Source organism: Furipterus horrens, unplaced genomic scaffold (assembly GCF_987537825.1).
Source record: "Furipterus horrens unplaced genomic scaffold, mFurHor1.1.pri manual_scaffold_6, whole genome shotgun sequence".
NCBI classification, from domain to species: domain Eukaryota; kingdom Metazoa; phylum Chordata; class Mammalia; order Chiroptera; family Furipteridae; genus Furipterus; species Furipterus horrens.
The window spans coordinates 77,448,359-77,469,256 of record NW_028327176.1 but is presented as its reverse complement, the minus strand read 5'-3'; the positions used below and the strand labels follow the sequence as shown (position 1 = coordinate 77,469,256).

The 20,898-nt window shown below is 35.1% G+C and overlaps 1 protein-coding gene across 2 annotated transcripts in view; it reads left to right on the top strand.

Annotated features, from left to right (window-relative positions):
- MRPS9 (mitochondrial ribosomal protein S9) overlaps window positions 1-20,114 on the top strand; it is a 61,198-nt gene extending 41,084 nt beyond the window's left edge. The window contains exons 6-13 of one of the 2 annotated variants that reach the window (XM_090281873.1): window positions 8,280-8,365; window positions 10,142-10,217; window positions 10,710-10,725; window positions 12,521-12,636; window positions 12,709-12,877; window positions 13,808-13,916; window positions 17,892-18,061; window positions 19,963-20,114. In XM_090281873.1, coding sequence (XP_090137999.1) covers window positions 8,280-8,365; window positions 10,142-10,217; window positions 10,710-10,725; window positions 12,521-12,636; window positions 12,709-12,877; window positions 13,808-13,916; window positions 17,892-18,061; window positions 19,963-20,054 — 834 coding nt within the window. In that variant the 3' untranslated portion in view covers window positions 20,055-20,114. The remainder of the gene's footprint in view (window positions 1-8,279; window positions 8,366-10,141; window positions 10,218-10,709; window positions 10,726-12,520; window positions 12,637-12,708; window positions 12,878-13,807; window positions 13,917-17,891; window positions 18,062-19,962) is intronic. The other variant, XM_090281872.1, reaches the window with a different exon arrangement.
- Window positions 20,115-20,898: the final 784 nt, after the last annotated feature.

The window sequence follows — 20,898 nt, the reverse complement described above, 5'->3', positions numbered from 1 at the left end:
AGCAACAGAACCCATTTTCTTCTTAAAACGTGTCAAGTTTTATTTTATTCATTGTATGATTTTTAAAATACCACTGGGTTTCCCCATCCACAGTCAGATTTCAGGTTGTTTGAATCCCATACACATTTCCTCTGCTTTTTAGAACTGATGTTTGTTGGTGCTCCACAAGCCCAAAAGGACAAAATCCCCATTTGCCAGGTACATTTATTTCTTGGGAAAATAAAAAGAAAACCTTCTTCTCGTTTTTTGTTGACCTTGGGCAAATGAGCTTCTTGCCCTGGCAGAAATGAAATGAATGATGAATGTAGAGTGTGTCTTTGCTGAGTAATGGAGCTGCAGCTCAAGCTTTCCACAGAGGTTGTCTCTGCACAGCCCGAGGCTGCCCAAGGACCCCTGCTGTTCATTTAAATAGGTATGTCAAATCTGCAGCAAATGCCGCTGGTTTGATCTGTGGTAATATTTGTGAAGGTTCCATATGGACCTAAGCCCCCTGCAGTGCTAAGAAATAATGTACAACGCTTCATGGTGCAGACGCAAATTTTCTCTGAAAAGGGATGCAGTGCTGCGTTTTAGCTGTCGGAGGGGATGATAGAGCTGATGCGCTAGGCCTGTCAACTTGTTACACGGATGGGTTGCACGCAGCGAAGCCATGGAAAATCTGTGCCTGTTAACTTTTCTACTTAATCACGGTTGTAGCATTGCCTTTAGACTGTATGCTACATTAATTCCCTTCCTGCCTTCTGCCTTTCATCCCAAGTTTCACGGAAAAAGGAAAGCATACAGGTTTTGTGGAGGAGCCTTATCAAACAGCTGTCATCTGACAAGCCATTTGCATTTGTTTTGGCTGAAACTGAGCAACCCAAGGGCAAGATATTTTGTTGCGTTCCATCACAATGAAGAAATCACACATTGTAGGAGAGGCGGGAATTTATAGTTTGTTTATGTCTTTTAAAAGGTATTACTCAAGAAAATGGTTGTTTTCTTGGTGTGTAAAATATTAGCATACTCTGACTGAAAAACCAAATTATATCTGATTAATAAGTAATCTTTCTGCGTAATATAGTTTGTTACATATAGAAGCATTCTTTGGGCTTTAATCTTTTAGCTAAAATTTAGGAATTTAGGTCAGTTTGTTTTGCTAGGTGTTTTGACTCCCCAGTCTATATGGGGCTTAGCGTTTGTTTTATTGCTTATCAAAATGGTTTAGAATTACAGATATTTGGGGTTCATTTGAACATTTTAATTCAGATAATTAATAAAACCTTGTATTTTCAAAAATGTGCATTATGGGATTTTAAAGTTATATGTATAGGGAAAAAGATAAATGTTTTCTTAAATATATTTGCAGTTGTTATTAATTATAGCTATAGTCATACCAGTCTCATTTCCTAGATCATGCAAATCAGTATCATCCTAGATTCTTTCAATTTGTTACTTTAAAATAGCATGTGACTCAGTACTCATTGCTGGGCTTACAAAAGTGGTTTTGTAGTGAAGTCAAGCATTGACTATAAAGTAAAATGGTAAAAATTGGAACTGCTTCAGGTTTGCTCTCTCCTTTGTTCTGCCTTCCCTTGGTGGTGGGGGGCTGCTGTTTCATTATCTGTGTGACTGTGAGTTCACTACTGTCCTTCTACTACAGCAAGGTAATTGGCCTCCAAAGACTCTGGTGGGCATTAAATGCTTGTAAATGAATGATTATTGTTACATTTCTTACTGTTGATAAAATTTCTTCCCATATGACAGGGTAAAAGACACTAAGCCAAATCAGTTTTCCCCATGTCGTTGACCAACTATAATTGAGACATGGCAGTCATCAACCAAGCGTTTTGACAAAAACACAGATCTAGAGCATGTGTGCATTTCTGCCAGGAGATGTTTCTGATGTCAGTTACCCTTTGTCATCTTCTGTGTCAAATCTTCTTTTTAGCATTTGGTCACTATTTGCGTATTAAGCTTATGTATCACATTATAGCAGCTAATAAAAGGTAGTCCCAATGCAGCTTACAGTTATGGATAATATATAATGCTTTAGTGAACACTTTCCAATTAGCCTCTAATTGGCATATCTAATTTTTGTGGAGAAGCAGGGAGATTTTTGAAGGAAGATGAAGATGAGAAGGAAGAAGCAATTTATTGCTCCTGCCCAGAAATGAAATGTAGTAGGAAAGAATAAAGTGAAGAAAAATTTGCTGATCCATGGGGTCTCGGACTCGGTAAATGTGTTACATTCTGAAGGTTCATTAGCAGGGGAGGTAGGACACTTTCCTATGGACAATGTTCCTTCTTCAAGTTCTTGGGAAGGTCAGTAACAAACCACTTACAGCGAATACGTGTACATATGTAATGAAAAGAAGTATAAAACTGTACTAATAACTAATTCCTTAAGTAGTGAAAAGTGGTTTAAGTGAGAAGAAATGAGAGAATTAAGGAGTTTCTCAAAGAATAGTTGAGTACTGAAAAGGGAGCTGCATGCTAGGTGGCACCCATCTGTCTTTTTTCACCTGAAATGGATGGTTTTCAATTTCTTTAACAGCTACTTAATCAGTAGAACTTGTATACTTTTCAGACACAATTTACAGTTTCACTTTAGGGTTTCAGGAGCAAAATGAAGAAAAAGAATAAAAGACGTTTCGTAAAACAGCTGAGCAGAAGTATAAAGGAAAGGGAAGACTTTAAAAGAGGAATTTCTGTGGAATTAAGAACATACCTAGGCATACATGAGGGACAAGAGAGGGATAGGCCAGAAAGGTGTGTCCTTTGGTCCACCAGCCTGCCAGGGTCACCCCTTGTCCACAGCAGTTGCAGCCTGTCCAGGCCAACAAAGTTGGTGGTGAAAGGGAGAGTGGGCTGCATTCATGAGCAAAATGTTGGCAACCTGGGTAGTCATGGTTGAGTTTGTGCAGGTCCTTTAAGTTTTAGAAAAATATTAATTCAGATTGACCCATTTTATTAATATACACGTTCCTGAAAGTGTTTAAATTCCCTTATGAAAAATGAGTTAAAAATTATTTAAAACTTATTATGGGAGGTGGTTATTTCACTCTGAAGTGGGAACCCTTTTGTAAAAATATTACTCATTAAGTCAGGGCATGTCTATTATGCAGTCTTTCCCAGAGTGCTTTCTCAGGAGCACAGGTTACAAAATATTCTTCAAGAAAGGGTCTCTGAAATTAAGTTAGTTTGGGAATGCTGATTATCGTGGACTGGGAAACTATTAGAAAGATACTTACTAGCATGAAAAAGCTCTGCAAAGTCCTTCAGTAAGGAAACCTGTTTCGTTAACCCACTGCTGCTAAAACGTACTGGCTCATAGAGCCCTTTCTACCCAGAACTCCTTTTTAAAAATCCCATGAAACTAGTGCTTGGAAAAGACTGTGTAGCATATTGAAAACATTAAGTTGTCAAATACATTAAGCATTTATTGAAATTTTACATAAGCTCCCCCTCCCCAGTCTTTAAGATAAGGTTAGTCAGCTTTAAAAACTGCAATGGGAATAATTTAGCATCTTACAGAAATCTCCTATTTTAGGATGTTTTATAGTAAACAATGGAGTATTTTCAAAGTATTTTTATGAATTGAAAGAAATACATGGCCACCAATGAAATTTTACCAAAAAATATGTATAAAATTAGGGAATGAAGATCATTATTTACTTAAACTACTCTGCTGAATTAAAATATGAAACAAAACCAAATAATTCTAATAACATATGCATAAACAGATTTGTTTGCACCTTGAAAGAAACTCCTGGCTTATTTAGAAATTCTGCAGCTTGTTTTCCATGACTTAGGGAGGAAAGACACCCCAGGAAAAGCGTGAGGCTCATTAAGTGATGAACCCAGACTCGGTAAAGCACAAGTCAGGGACTTCAAGTCAGAGTTCTTCCTTCACATTTTCTCCAACCTGTGGTGAATATTTAAAACTCCTGATGTAGTGTTTTTATCTGTCAAAATGGAATTTAAATAGTGACCCTTCTCACAGTGAGGTACAGTATTCCCTCACTTACCTCGGGTATTACATTCTAAACCCCCTCGTGATAGATGAAAATCCGTGAAGTAGGAACCTTACATTTATTTTAGTATTTATATATACTATATTTTAAGGCTTTATAAACCCTTCCCACACACTTATAAACTGATCCTTGTCCCTTATTAACCTTTTCCATACTTTTATAAACACTGCTTATGTTCTTAAACATATTCTACACTTTTAAACCTATGTAACTTAAACAACATACGTATACAGTATCGCAAAATCCCGCGCTATAGCGAAAAATCCGCGATAATTAAATATTTTTTAAAATCGCGCGATACAGTGAGGCTGCGATAAGTGAACCGTGATAGAGGGAGGGACTACTGTATTGTGAAATAACTACAGCCATGTAAAGTACTTAGTTTAGAAAGCTACAGTATAATGCTGACATATCTTTTTGCTGTTTTAAAACTTTTCCTGACAGCAGGAGTTAATTCAGGACTTAATTCAGCAATAGAAACTGCTATTACAGAAATATCTTTAATATACATTTTCCTCACATAGGAATAATTACCATTGTATATCTTGCATGTACTAAATGTAACAATTTAAAGAATTAATTTTTAAAAGCTGATTCAACTCATGGCCTCTTGTTTTAATCAGGTTATTTTTATAATGGAATAGTTGTTATTATAATATAATATACGGTGTGACATTACTGTGAGTAGTAAAAGTAGGTGGTATCTGAGTTACCAGCATTTTTATGTAATTACTTTTACGTGTGTACTTTCCCAGAGTACTTTCCTGCATTACTACATATGAGACTTTTTCCCTTTTTATGTTCATGTGTAAACTATATAGCATATAGTTTTTACAAAGTGATAGCAAGGGTCTGTAACAGAAATATGTCCCTTGGAACTTTAGATAAATAGCAGAAACCATGCTAAATGGATCGTTTTTATTTCATTTGATTTTGGATATGCCAGTAGCTAAAAAATTAGGAAGATTGTTATTAGGAAATTGACTTTTGTGATATTTTTTTTTAAATACATATTTAAGTGTGTTACTTTTCTATTTTTGATCTAGTATCTATGATGATTATTATTATGATATTGTATATTGTATATCAGAATACAGTTGACTTCCTATACCGCTCTCCCAAGAAATGTCATTTGTTTACCCTTCCTAAAATGGAATTTCTACATGATTAATATAACCAAAACAGATTTCAGAAGACTAAAATCAGATTTTTAGACCAGAAATACTGTTGCTTACACTCTTGGAAGGGTTTAGTTTAAGCGCTTCTTTTCTGTAACCTGAGCATCTGGGATTTTCAAATTAGGCACCTTCTAAATTTGACTCATACATTATGGAAATCTGATGACACAAGGGTGGATAGGATCGCTTTGATTTTATGAAATATTAATCATAGCTGTGATTAATGATTCAGCATTTCACATCTGGGTTATTCCTGTCATATTTGAAAATTATACTATTAAATACAGTATATAAACTTAGTGTAGGTGGGTCATATCAATTCTCTAGTGTCCCTTAAAAATTAAGTGGAAATTTAACAATATACCGGAAGCTACTAGTGATAATCTGTGATGTTGACAGTTTCTGGCATATTTTATACCCTCAAGGATTTTTTGATGTAAATTAGTACACATCTCTTTGGGGAACTGAAGCTATAGAATCTACTTTCCAGAGAACTGTTATTTCTAACCAAGATAGAATCCAAAGAGTGGTTTTATTATGTAGAAAAGAAAGAAAAATAGAAATGGTGCACGAATAAAATTGTTTCTTAATTATTAGATTCTTGAATGCCATACCTCACCCCTGCAGTCATTTCTTAACCATTAGCGTAAGTCAGGCACTGTGCTAAGCAGTTTGCCTATATTTTCCTATTTAAAGTATAAGGGGTAGCTTAGTGAGTGCTCTTTAATTTGATAGATTATAACCATCAAAGTGTTAACATTTGTCATAAATGAATAGAATTTACCATGTTTGAAATTTGATGTGTACTTTTCATGGGTTGTTTTATTCTGCATTTTTTTCTGGTTATTTTACTTATATTATTTATAAATTATTTTGGAGCTAAATATAACACTGGATGGTAATAGCATAGTGAAAGAAAGTTTTAAGAAAAATATGGACTTAAAGCAAAATCGCTCAGATGTCACTGGAAAATGATGATGAATTTAGCATCCCAAACTTTGACTTGAAACTTGTCTGTGAAACAGGTCAGTTATTTTTAAGTTGCCTTGGTTATTCCAGAAAATTAAATAGACCCTAGCAAGCAGGAGAGGGTATCTTATTACTGTTGTTGATGTTCTCTAGAATTTATATTTTCTTAGCTAATTTGAAAGGCACAACATCTCTGAATTATGCACTTAGAATCTTACTGGCACCATCCTTTTACCAGACTCCTCAGATGTAGCAGTCTCGCTGGGGTCTGGTGTACAGAGGATGCTGTTTGCACGGTGTCTGTGCATTTCATACAAATATGGGAGGAATCATTTTGTTGGTTTTCCCCTTTATTTTGCCTATTCAGAGCACTTGAAAACTGCTTCCTCAAAACAGAGGTTCATAGAAATTTTTCTGATACACTATTCACTTGGGGGTCACAAACCACTGTCTGTGCCTTTAGAAATGAGTCAGAAGTACCCTAAACCACAAATGATCAAATGAGGCTTACCAATTCTTGGGAGACAAGTTGTAAAGTTTTAAGTTGAATAGCAGGTACATGTTTTATATGTGGATTGTTCACAGTAGTTCTTCCTCTGAGGTGGTCAGTTGTTTTAAATTGTCACATACCTTCTGCTGCTGCTACAGCTGATGGATTTGTACCTTGAATATAGTTGTAGAAATAGGTATCCTTAATAAGGACACTAGAATCAAATCGACTTAATTTGTCCTTTGCTGTTGCATTGAACTCAGCAATTCATAGTTCTAATGCACAGATCCAAACTTTAGTGCACATCTCTTGGAGGCATCATTGAAATGGATCACCGGGCCCCACCACAGAGGGTCCTTTTCAGAAAGTCTGATGAGTGCTTGCGAATTTAGGCTTGGATGCTTCTGCTACTACTGCCCCAGGAACTTACCTTTACCATTCCTGAACTAGTGATTGTTTTATAGTTTCTGACTGCTGCTTCTCTTCTTCTTTCTGCTGCTTTTCTGTCTTACTTACCAATCAATTCTACTAGCCCTGTTGAAAAACAAAACAAAAATGCCCTCCTGAGTCTCCTCAGCCACAAGAAATGAATTTTTACAGCCTTATTGTAAGAATTCTTAGCCCACTGAGTATAGCCTCAGCTTTTCTCACCTATATTTATGAAACTCAAAGGCTCAGTGTTCACTTTTTTTTTTTTTTAACATTTTTTCTCCATGAGAGAAATGAATTCCTGAAAAGAGGTTATGGAATAAAGATAATAAAATGCAAGCACTGGTAATAAAAGAGTGGCAAAGGGACACTTCTATTAGAATGAACTCTTTATTAGCAACACTGGTGTGATACGGCAGTCTAATCAGAGCCCGTAAGAAACTGCCCCTCAAATTTGAAATGATTAATTAAGACTATTTGAGTTATGAATGAACATCTCTATTAGTAACAAGTTGTGTCTTCTGACATTAGCTAATGACACTGGAAAGTGTCATATTAACGAGAAAAAATGTCATTTATATCATGTCTTAACTCATTCTTTGAAAATACCTATTTGTTCATTAGGCATTATTATGGTAAGTTATGTGTAAATTATAAATGAATACACATATATTGGAGGTGAGTCTTCAAATACTTAAGTTTGTTCAAACAAAAAATATTGGGAGACAATTGCATTATTCTGTTTGTTGGAAACTCATTTTCTAGAAAATGTATTTCATTGGTAATCTTTATTGCCAAGTCCTAACAAAATGGCAGATTTTCCCCTACTTGCATTACAGTTTAACACGCGTCATACATTCACAGACTTTATTAAAAAGTATATTAACAAAAGAAATCAGATAATAAAAAATACAATAGAAAACTTTTTAAGATACAAACTACATAGTGAGAACTTAAATATTATGTAAATATGTATTAGATAAGTAATTCAGCTGTAAATACCATGACTTTTACTGGTTAAGTGTGTAAGTTTAAAGGGCATATGACTATATAAATTAAGATTGTTTTCTAGGGAAAATTTTTATTCCTGTTTGTGGAACTCTAAGGAAAATAGTTTGTAGCTTTGTCTTGTTTTTACCAACCCCGCTGTAATAATGTACAGTCTTTTATTTAGCATGTGTATTTTCTTTGCCATAGGATGCATACGGGAAGCTACTCAATTTAGAAAAACATAAAAATCAGTTGCAAGCCAAAGGTCTATTTTCAGAAGAAGCTAAAACCAAGTAAGTTCTTTTCTTGCATTAAAAAATATGAAAAATTTGAACTAAAAACATTCCACTTATCATTGATGTTTTTCAAGCATACTTAAAGGCTAAAAATTGGTTGGTATGGCTCGGTGGTTTGAGTGCCAGCCTGCAAACCAAATGGTCTCTCGTTCGATTCCCAGTCAGGGCACACACCGGGGTTGAGGGCCAGGTCCCCAATTGGGGGTGTGCAAGAGACAACTGATCAATGTATCTCTCGCACATTGATGTTTCCCTACCTCTCTTTCTCCCTCCCTCCTCTCTCTATAAAAAGTAAATAAATAAAATTTTTTAAAAATTGGTTCTTTATTTTAGCATTAATATTAAAGGTAGAGGTCAAAATAATAGGTGATTTTTTTGTTTGAGAGGAAGTAAAAATTAAGGTTATTATTTTTGTTACTTCACTCCATATTGATATACTAAATGGTATATAATAACTATATTTAAGTATGATATCCTCAGAATTTTTGTGTATAGGAGGTGTGTCTGGAAAAAATCCAGTCATTGTTAATATAACAAGAACAGTTTGTGCCACATTGATGTAACCTGGCAGCTAAGGAGAGTGGACTGAAATACACATGTATGAACAATGACAACTTCACTGTACTAGTCAGTGGGGGCTGTAGACGCTGTTGAGTGAGCATGTGTACTGTGTGGCCTTTGCATTCAAAATGACTGAGTAGAGCAATGAATCTCTATCAGATTTTGTGTTGAGCTTGAACATTCCTCCGCAGAAACCATTTGGGTGATTCAGAGGGCCGTGGCTATTGGCAGCTTTATCACAACAATGCACCCACTCAGGCATCACGTCTCATGGAGAGTATTTTGACAAAACATCACATCACCCAGGTGACTCGGGTACCTGCACAGAACCCAGATTTGGCTGGCACCCTGCGCCTTCTGACTTTTCCAAAACTAAAATCACCTTTGAAAAGGAAGAGAATTCAGACCATTTAGGAGATTTAGGAAACTATGACGGGGCAGCTGATGACAATTGGGAGAATTGTGTGAGGTCCCAAGGTGCCTACTTTGAAGGGGTCTGGGGTGTCATTGTCCTAAGTACAATGTTTCTTGTATCTTCTTCAAGAAATGCCTCTTTATTTTTCATAGCACATGGCTGGATACTTTCCAAACCGACCTCTAGCGACACATTTACTTAACTTTTACATGTTTTTTTTTTTGTTTTTGTTTTTTGTTGTTTTCTTTTTAAGTATTTTAAGGGTTGTGCTTTCATTTAGCAAACAGTGATAGATTAGATCCATCATCTTGAGCAACTAGTTTTAAATTTTGACCTGGTTATTCATATATTTCTTCTTATGCAAAAACACAAGTCTTTGAGCATATCTTGTTCAATTCGTAAACATCACCCCAAGCCCTTTATTTGGATTTTACTACTATTTTAGCCCATTGACAGATTACCTTTGCATCTGTAACATCTTTTTTGAAATAAATTATGAAAAACAAGTGAAATTTTAATTTTTAAGAAATCTGATGGCTTTTAATATCAATTGATTTCCAAAGTGGCATATTAACTCTTCAAACAAAACATTTGCTAGATTGGGTATCTTTTCTAGAATAGATTGAGGACGTGAAATATTATTATATCTGAAAAACAGTTTGCTTTGATGAAATTTTATAGCTATATAGTACAAAAATTTCTTTCTCAATCAAGAATTGCTACTACTTGTGAGATATTTTGTGATATAACTAATTGCATGGGTAATTAAAAAGAGAATCTATGTGATATTTTAACAGAGAACTGATTGGCAGCAGATGGCTGATTAAGGAGGAACTAGAAGAAATGTTAGTGGAAAAACTGTCAGATCAAGATGTGAGTAATTAATCTTTTTAAATTTAAGGGGACCTGTGCCGTAACAATGCAGGCAGTTGTTGTATTTAGGATCCTAATAGTAATGTTTCTCAGAGACAGTCGATCCTAAGATAATTTTCCTTTTTAAAACATATTTATAGTTGATTTCTGCCATGGAAGGACCTTACCTGTGGTCAGGAAGGTGACATGCCTGGTCTCTAGACCCTCCTTATGTAAGTGCTCTAGTGTCCTCTGCTAGATGTCATTTTTCATCTCCTTCAGTAAAGCAGATAGCTAATTTTAAAAGCTAATGATAAGTGTAAGGAGCCATTACAGGTTAAGCAGAAAAGGAATAAAGCACATGGTTACCTTCATACAATGTACTGCTTTTTGGCTTACCTATGTGCAGTATCTCTGAGACCACTATTTTTCATCCTGGAATCTGCAGAACTACCTGTGTCAGAATTTACTGGGAATGCTTGTTACAAAATGCATTTTAAGATTCATATGTAGCTCAGAATTTCTAGGGGTGTTACTCAGTAATCAGTATTTTTAACAAGCTCACCAAGTGAATGTTGTATCCTGTTTAGGTTTCCATTAGATTCTTGTAATATATGCCAGTATTATCAGAGGAAATTTGATGTTTTAAATATGTTGATGTTCTAAATTTAGATTGTTTTGGGGAGATTCCAGTGTAAATTAATTTCAAGATTGTCCCAAGAGTTTTTTTTCTTCCCTGGCAGTGGCTCATATTGTTAGTACCTTGCCACCTTGTAGATTTTGTCATGTACTGAAATTGCCCATTTTCTCATTTAACATATTGGGTAAATTAATGATTTGGAAAAGTTGCAATTTGCTTAACCAAAATGTCAGGCATTTGGTGAGTGAGTGGTAGGTGTAGAGTTAATTTCTAACATCCTAACTGCCAAATCAGGATTGCTGCACTTGGATCTAACTGAAAAATCTCCCGTTGCTTTTTCATTGAACATGTACAGCATTTCATTGTTTCCTCTTTTTTCTGGCTGCTTTGATTTTATAATGCAGGTTTGTTTATTTTTTCATTTTGAAAACATCCCAAAGACGTTATCACAAGTGTGCATATTTATGTACTTATGTATGTGTTCTGTACATTCGGGGTACTGGCCATCAGAAGAAACCCTGAAGCCGAAGTGTGGTATTGAGATGCAGGAGGCAGAGCAGGCGATGGCGTCTTAAACTTCTTAGTTCATAAGCAAGGCTGTATCAGTAGTAACATGGTGTATGATGGGTTTGAGATAATAGCTGAGAACAAAGGATATAGGCCTGAAAGGGAGGGGAAGAATGGAGGTTTCTCAGGCTGACATCAATTGCTTTCTCTCTTTTTTTCCCTTAAGATTTATTTATTTATTTTTAGAGAGAGGGGAAAGGAGGGAAAAAGAGAGGGAGAGAAACATCAATGTGCAAGAAAAACATTGACCGGTTGCCTCACTCTCGCCCCCAACTGGGGACCTGGCCTACAACCCAGGCATGTGCCCTGACTAGGAATCAAACCAGCAACCTTTCAGTTTGCAGGACAACACCTAACCCCACTGAGGCACACCAGTCAGGGCAATTTCCTTCTCTTTTATTTAATATCACAGGAAACAGTAATTGAAGTAGTCCTTTTAATCTTACTGGTGAGATTTTTATATATTTCATGGCATATTTTTACACCAGAGGCAAGGGTAACAAAGGTGAATGTGACTTTCAGGGTTGGCAAAAACATAAATAAGGTTATCAAAATTGGGTTTCACTCTTCATATTAACTAAGGATCTCAAGTGTTAGTTGTTTCCTTATGCATAAACACTTTAGAATGATTATTCTGGCTTCTAATTTTAAGGGGTTAATACTAAGTTGTTTACTTTCTAATCACATGTTCAAGAACTATTTAAAAAAATGCACAGAGTAGCAAGGATAATTTATTTCAAGAGGTTGCCCTTTAAGTCAAGTATCTCTTGAATTTTTAAATAGCTTGATTGTTCGGTTTTAAAGGAAATCATAAACATTAAAGTAACACAGCTTGAAAAGCTAAAGATACATTTGCCAAATGTATTATGCGATATAATTTAAGAGGTACATTTTCTCAAAATCAAACTCTTCCCATTTTACTATACATAACTTACTGGAAATTATTTATGAAGCTTTTCTAGATATGGTTCTAATAAAAGAGTAGAAATTAGACTTGAAGATCATCTAAATATTTTTTTTAAATGAATTAAATCTTAATTTTATGTCATCAAAATATGGAGAAGTTGACTTTTCTTTAACTGATGAATCCCTTTGTTTCTTGAAAGAAAAGATTGAGCACTAAAGATCCACAGGGCAAGCCCTGCATCTACATGCTTTTCTAAAAGCAGCATGAAGGTGCCGAAGTGTCATCCTGTCAAAATTCATCAAGGAAAGCAACATTGGAAAGATCAGGTCTATAAAAATAGAAGAAATTTAGCAAATGCAATTACACTTGCATCTTCTAATGACTTTTATTGTCTGTAGTATGCGCAGTTCATTCGGCTGCTGGAAAGGTTATTGACACTGCAGTGTGGTGCTGCTGAAGAAGAATTTTTGCAGAGCTTTCGCAGGAGTGTAACTATTCAATCAAAGAAACATCTGATCGAGCCTGTGCAGTATGATGAACAGGGAATGGCCTTCAGCACAAGCGAAGGTAATGACATTCCATGGAAGAAAAATAAATTTCACCACTACTGAGAAACTACAGTTATTGTATCCATTCGATTGGTTTGTTTATTTTTGCTACTGATACACTGGATTTTTCATTTTAAAGATTATTCAAAGATTCTACTGAAGTTTTTAAAATCAGGACCTTAAAATGTCCCAAGAAAAAATCAGGACACATTTCTACACAATCATCGGAACCCTTTTTTATTTTCACATATTTATGTTAAATATTTTTATTTTCACATTTCAACTGGTGGAAACAAAATATTTATAATAAAGATTTCTTATAAAATGAAAATGCTCAGTGAATCTGCATATCAGATGCTAAAACCATGAAACATGTGAAAACTTGAGATACTCACATTTTCCTTGTAGGTGTGCAAAGACATTTGACATGGTGTAACTTTTAAAAACTAGTGTATTAAATGCTATATCAGCAACTTAAAAATTTAACGTCATTGCTTTATCATTTTTAACTAATGTTTTCAGAGAATGTGACCTTTTTTGAGGATTACTTTCATTTATATCAGTTATATTTTACCATACTTTTTGAAATTTTAAAAATTATATGATTACATATATTCTTATTGAATATAAAAGAACACTGTTAATTGTTTGATTTTTAAGTTATATAAATAAATGTGAGTTACTTTGTTGCTTGTGAAAACTAATTAAAATCATTGTAGTGTTATTCAAATGGAATTGCAGAACAAAACTACCTCATAATAAGCTTTATTACATTGATTATGGTGTAGTTTACCTGCTTTATTTTTGTTTAACTTGTAGAAGTCCTAGAAATTCTCTATATACACTGCTATATACTGTTACTCAGAAGAAAAAACACTTAGTGTAGTTTTATTATCTCAAAGCCCTGGTTTTTCAGATTTTTACTAATAGAAGTTTTATATTTTCAAAGGTAAAAGAAAGAGTGCAAAAGCAGAGGCAGTTGTTTATGAACATGGCAGTGGAAGAATAAAAGTTAATGGAATCAATTACCTGCTTTACTTCCCCGTGACACAGGACAGGTCAGCATCTGGTTTTGCTCTTGCTTTTTTGTTTTTAAAGAAAATATACCTTATTATATATCATGATCAGTTCATTAAGGCTTGTGACTTTTTTATTGTATTTGTCTTTACCAATATTATTTATCAAACTAGCTGAAGGGAAACTTACTATTTTTTATGTGGTTTTCCAGATTTTAAAAAACGTTTCTAAAAATTTCTCCTTAATTGAATCTTCTTCTTCTTTTCATCAGCTCCTACTGGAATTTGGGTGTTTCAGATATATCTTACATTCAGGAGTGCAGACTATGCCAAAATGTAAGAAAAGTAGATTTCTAGGGGTGGTCATGTACTAAACAAAACAGCAACAAAAAACAGCCTTGACCATGAGAAATATTAGAAAAAATCTGCTCTCTCCCTTCAGATTTTTTCCTATTCAGAGGAAATATATATATATAAACCAACCAAACCTGCCATTTATGCCTTAAAATAAGAGCTCATTGGGCTTTGCTTAGATCCCAGTGCTAAATATAGACAGTTTTATTGTTTTGAACTTTGTATTCCATGGGGAAACAGACACGAATCACATGAATCGTAAATGGGTGTTAAAATTCAAATCCTCTACATACACTCATCTTAGGTCTCTATGAGTCCTATGCAAAGTGCTATTCTTGAGACAGTTATTATTCATTCAGTATTTACTATCACCATTCTTATGTTCCCACTGCTTGTATAAGGGAAAGGGGACCCTGCTAATGTAATGTAAGCTCCTGGACAGAATCATTACTTCAGAAAAAGATTGTTTATTTTATTTGTGTGTGTGTTCGTGTCAAGAAGTAGTCCACTCTAACTCCATTCAGTATGAATTAGACTAGTTGTGCAATCCTCCTCACAGAGAAACAGATGGAAAATTTTCTTATTTCCCTCATGAAAAGCCAAGAGACCCAAAATTTCAGCATTGGGGATTGCTAGGAGGAATGGCATTTGATCGATGCTTGTTAACTTGTTTTCAGATATAACTCTGATGATTGAACACAAAGTCTCAATTTTGGCTTGATTTCACAATTAAAATATATTCTTAGAACTTATTCTTCATTTTGAATTCAACAGACATTGATTAGGGATTGTATATGATCCAGTCTCGTTCTGAGTATTGTGAGGATATCACAGCTATTTATGATCTGATTTCTATCATTAAGAAACTTTCTATCAGATTGGGAACACTAAGTCTAGTCTTGAGGGGAATGGATGGCCAAACCCTCTCATCATCTTTTAAGAAGCTGTAGGGAGTCAGGGCAGCCATTAGCCGTGGACTCTCTTTCCTCCTGCAGGAGCAGCTCAGAAGCTTACAGATTCACCAGCAAGGTGATATTGACCAGTAGGAAGACTGCTGAACCAAAAGTCATGTGGTCTTGATTCTAGCTCTGTTTTTTAGCTGTGTGACTATAGTCAAAATGCTCAAAGGTCAGTTCTAATTGGTAGGAGGGAGTTGAACATGATCTCTAAGATGGTTGCCTGAAAGTCAATTGAACTGCTTACTAATCTTTTCAGGGACCTTTCTTTAGGCTGCTTTCACACAAAGAGCAACAGATATTGGGAATGTTAACTGTGCCTTTCCAAAATCATCAGAAATTTTTTATTCATTTATTCACTTAACAACCATTTATTACTATGTGCCTGGTACTATGGAATACAAAGATTAATAACCTTCCTGATTTGGAATGGCCTTTGCTCTATCAGTCAACCAATAAAGCAATTCTAATTGATCATCTGTATTAAAGAAATATATTCCTTACACAGCACTAACCATGTAGCAGAAGAGATATGGTTAGCATTTTAAGCAATTATAGAAAAATAAAAGAGACTATGCAATTATATGTATTTTAAGTTACATGCTAATAGTAATAGAATTGGTACCCTAGGAATAGCATTCAGAGAAGATAGAAATGAAAAAATTAATTTTTTTTCAAAATAACTTTTATTATGTTATAACAAGGAACAAATTAATTTGATTCTTTTAACTCAGGATTTCATTTGATATCCCTAAAAGGAGAGAAAATGAATTGTGAAATATTTTTAAGCCATGTAACTATTTTGCATATAACAGTTGTCGGATTAATTTTATGATAGCTATATAACTTTTTTATTATTACCCTTGGGTATTTTTTCATTTATTTATAAACTTAATATTGTACCTCAGAATACACCAACTTCTCAACTATCTGGATTCTTCTAGATGGTTCTTTCTTTACTTTTTAAATGGTTCTTTCTTACCTTGACTACTCTAGTAATATAGTGTGAATAAATTACAAAGTATTTTTTTCTGAATTTTAGTCTAAGTTTCTTTAATAAGCATGTGTTAGAGAATCTTAAAATTTTAGGAATTAAAACAGGTAAATATTTAAACTCTTAAACAAGTGGGTCACCAGAGCTTCTTTGTAATGTCACTGTGTGAGGAAGTCACTTAATTGTGTTAGACATTGCAGAGACCTCCTGTAACATGTGCACATCGCAGTCCCACAGATTTTATCTTGGCCTCTGTTTCCTTGCTGAAATAAATGAAATGATGTAATTAGATAGATTATCACAGCAGTTCTCAACCTGTGGATCACGACCCCTTTAGGGGTCGAACGACCCTTTCACAGGGGTCACCTAAGACCATCGGAAAACACATATATAATTACATATTGTTTTTGTGATTAATCACTATGCTTTAATTATGTTCACTTTGTAACAATGAAAATACATCGTGCATATCACATATTTACATTAAGATTCATAATAGTAGCAAAATTACAGTTATGAAGTGGCAACGAAAATAATTTTATGGTTGGGGGGTCACCACAACATGAGGAACCGTACTAAAGGGTCGCGGCATTAGGAAGGTTGAGAACCACTAGATTATCAGTTTCTGAATTCTCTTTAGTTATTATAATAATATGGCTATTACTTATAACTGCACTATTTTTATAACATTCCTATTTTTGGTTGCTTTGAAACATCTGTTCAAAAAAATATTTAGATTTGTGTTGTTTCCCTATTAAACCAACATCCCTATTAAAACAATATTATTACAAATTTCAATGAACTGTGCCCCTGAAGGTCCTGTTTAATACATCTTTCTGCACGTGGTTATTTTCATAATGTAGTCCAAGAAGTGACACTTGAATGTCTGTCTGTATTCATTTTTTAGCTTCACTGTGCCATAGTAAGCTCTGTTTGGAGTCTAGAAAGCTACAGTGTCAGACAAAGCAAGCAAAATTCAATACTAGTCAACTTTTCTAAATAAAAACTCAGCAGAGATATGAAGGCAAAATAGCAAAATCAAAGTGCTTGACTAAGGTGGTGGCGAACATTGCACCTGGCACATAAGTGGTATTCAACAAATACTTGTTCACTTGAGCAGGAGAAGGTCCAGGGCCATGTTCTGTCTGTGTTCCATTCTCTGATCCCGTGGTGCCTGCCTGGGGCCACATGGGCACTCACTATTGAGGGAAGCAGGCGTGACTGGGGTTGTGCAGTGTGTCACCTGGAATCTGGCAGGCAGCAGGACCCTGCAGCTTAGAGAAATATTAATAGCAATATGTGTTTCAGTGAGAAGTAAAAAGTTAAATGTCATTTTAGTAACTCTAAAAACCTAATCAGGATGAACATTATATATACATTATACAAATGCATTATAGTATATTTAGTTAGTCCAGGTGACAATTGATAACTGCATGGGAAAGCCTATTGATATTATATCTGATCATTGACTCTGGAGAGTTAGATTCAGTTGATTAATGGAGTTTCCCAACTTTAAGACTTTTTTATGAGGTTTTTTCCAAGTCTCACAAAGTTCTTATGAAGATAAAAGGAATCAACAGTGAGATAGTATATTGCTATATCCAAGAGAAATAAACCTTGCTCTCAGCAAAACATTTTAAATAGAATGTGAACCATTTATATAATCATGTATTTTATAATAAACTTAACTGCATTTCTGGTGATGTGCTTTAGAGAACAGTTGATGTTCCCTTTCCACTTCCTTGACCGACTTGGAAAACATGACGTGACCTGCACCGTCTCTGGGGGTGGGAGGTCAGCGCAAGCTGGAGCGATACGCTTGGCAGTGGCCAGAGCTTTGTGCAGCTTTGCCACTGAGGAAGAGGTCGAGTGGATGAGACAAGGTATGGGTTGTGGGAGGGGCTCAGTTGTCCTATACTGTCTATAAGTGTTTCTTTTATTCTTGTGCTACTTACTTGAAATTAGTGAGAAAAAACTCAGTTAAATAGCAATATTACAACTTACTGGCTTCTCTTTTCATGCTCCAGAACCATTACGTTATTTTTCAGTTTCGACTTCTACAACGTGAACTTGAATTAGAAAAAGAAAAGGGAGACACTGCCAACATCAGGGGAAATTTATTTTAATCTTAAGGCAGACCCAGTTTAAGAAGTGCTGCTCAATTATGTTTAATAGATTGATTGCTTTTGTTTCATCATGAAAAGTTATAATTATTTGATTTAATGGTGAAGCCCTTAAGGTATTTCTTTTCAAAATTATTGGCAATTTCCATTTTTCCATTGTGATGTTAGTTCAAATTCTATGTTGTCTCACTTTGTGTGACCCCATGACCTAGTCATGGATACACATGTGAGAATGAATTTGCAGTCAACTTGTTCATTAGGGCATTGCTTCAGCATTTATAATAAATCAGGGATGTTCTAGCTGAAGATTTTCTTTACAGTATTTATGAAGAAAAGACAGTGCTGTGGGTGCTGTGTTGCCTGGGCCTGTCCCTTGCACATTGGCCACAGTTCCTCCCTGCTCCCCTGCCCTTCCCCCTAGCCACTGCGTCCTGCTGCTGTGCTGCAGATAGGTGCTGCCTATGGTTAGGATGGTTAATTTTTAAGCCTCTTAATCCATTTGTTTATAAACAGTTCACCATTTTGTAGGGTTCATATCTCATCAAAATAATTTGATAGGATCTTAACAGTTCTGCTAGTTTGAGTTACTGTGCATATTGAAAAGTAATAAAACATTATTATAATTTAAAGTAGAATTTAGACAGATCTTGTCTGCATTTTCTTCAAAATATTGTTTGTTTTATTCCATGCCATTTAAGTACAAATAAATTGCAAAAGCTATGGGTATATAATAAGCACTTGAAGTTTCCTTTGCTGTATGGCCACTCTATAGCCTTCAACACAATGGAAAAATGTGCTAGTGTTGGAAGAGTTTAAAAAAAAAAAAAAGGAAAACCTGTGGTCTATTTACATATTTATAAAAGCAATTTAAGAGCTTTCTCATCACTGGTATTTTTGGAATCTGTGGTCTTTATAAATGTACTGTGACTCCATCCACAACTGGGATGCTTCATTTGGGCCGTATACTGAGAATAATGTCTTAATTGTCCAGAAATCATAATTGCTTCTGGTGATTGATTAGGAGAATGGAAGCTTCTATTTTAAACTTACTTTATTCTTCCAGAATAAACAGCTTATGCTGAGAATACAGCCCTAAAACTTATTTTTTAGATTCTGAAACAAAACATCAGGGATATATTATTAACACACAAATTAGAATAATTTTTTCTCAAATATGCTCAGTAAGTCATATTTTAAGTATAGTTATATTCATGTATACTGTTAATATATGTTGTCTGTATACTTTCTCATACTTCACCATACAAGTGTTTCTTCTCTACCTCTTCATTAAAACTTTCATGTATGTAGTGATGAGTATGCAGGATAAGCCTTGCAGTGAATAGTGACTGCCCACACAAGAGCAGCTTTCTCTGAAGTTGAACAAGTGTAAAAACCAAAAAGGAATCGGTCCTCACAGGATAAGGAAAGCAGGCCATGATATAGCTGCATTTGTCCCAGAAATTGGAAAAATATCCTAAAAGAGTGAAAGTGAAAGCAAAATGTTGTCATGAGATTTATAGCAGGCTGGTAAATCATTATAGGTCTGTTTGCTTTCTTCTAGTTTTTCTCTTGCTAACTATAAATTCATGGGGTTCACTCCTTTTCTGCCTGGCACCATGCATTTTCCATGTTTTGTAATGGCTTCTTTTTTTATGATGCAGCCGGGCTACTTACTGCTGATCCACGCGTCAGAGAACGAAAGAAGCCAGGCCAAGAGGGAGCCCGCCGGAAGTTTACCTGGAAGAAGCGCTGAGTGTGTGCTCAGGAGAGGAGAGGACATGCTGAATGTGTGCTTGCATGTGGCAGACACACAACCTGAGGGCAACACTATCAGACACTTGAATTGTGAGATTATTTATTTTTAAATGCTACTTTGTAGAGGTTACTTTTTTAAAAATAGTTTTTAAAAATGTTTAGCTTCAATCTAAACTTTTTCAGGAAATAGTTTTAGAACAATAATTCATAGAATCTTGGTGTACTAGACCTGAAGGGAACATTGAGCAAAACCCATTCAAATACCTTCATTTTGTAGACAAGCCCCAAAGTTTAAGTTTAAGCCACATTGCTAATTAAATGATTGCGCTAACTTGAACTTGTTTCTCCTGATTCTGTTTGCCCACATGGCAGTTGTTACAGCACAGTTTTCACCACTGAGAGATGAGAGTGCTTGCTCAGAAGAATGAAGTAAGTTGAGTATCTGTCAGAAGCTCAGTGGAGCTAGAGAGGGCTGAGCTGCCAAGGACTGATTAAGACAACAAGCCAGCTTCCCCCACCCTCAGCCCCTGGCAGCTGCCATTCTCCTCTCCATTTCTGACTTTTTTTTTTTTTTTTACATTCTACATATAATTGCTACTGTGCAGTATTTGTCTTCCTCTGTCTTATTTCACTTAGCATAATGCCCTCTAAGTTGGGTATACACTTTCAGTTACAAGGTAATTAATTCTGAGGATCCAATATCAGAGTGATGCCTGGTTGATACTCCCGTATTGTATCACTAAAATTTGTTAAGAGGATATATCTTTAAGCGTTCTCGCTGAAGAAATAAATAACTATATGAAATGATGGATGTGTTAATTAACTTGATGGTGGGACTCCTT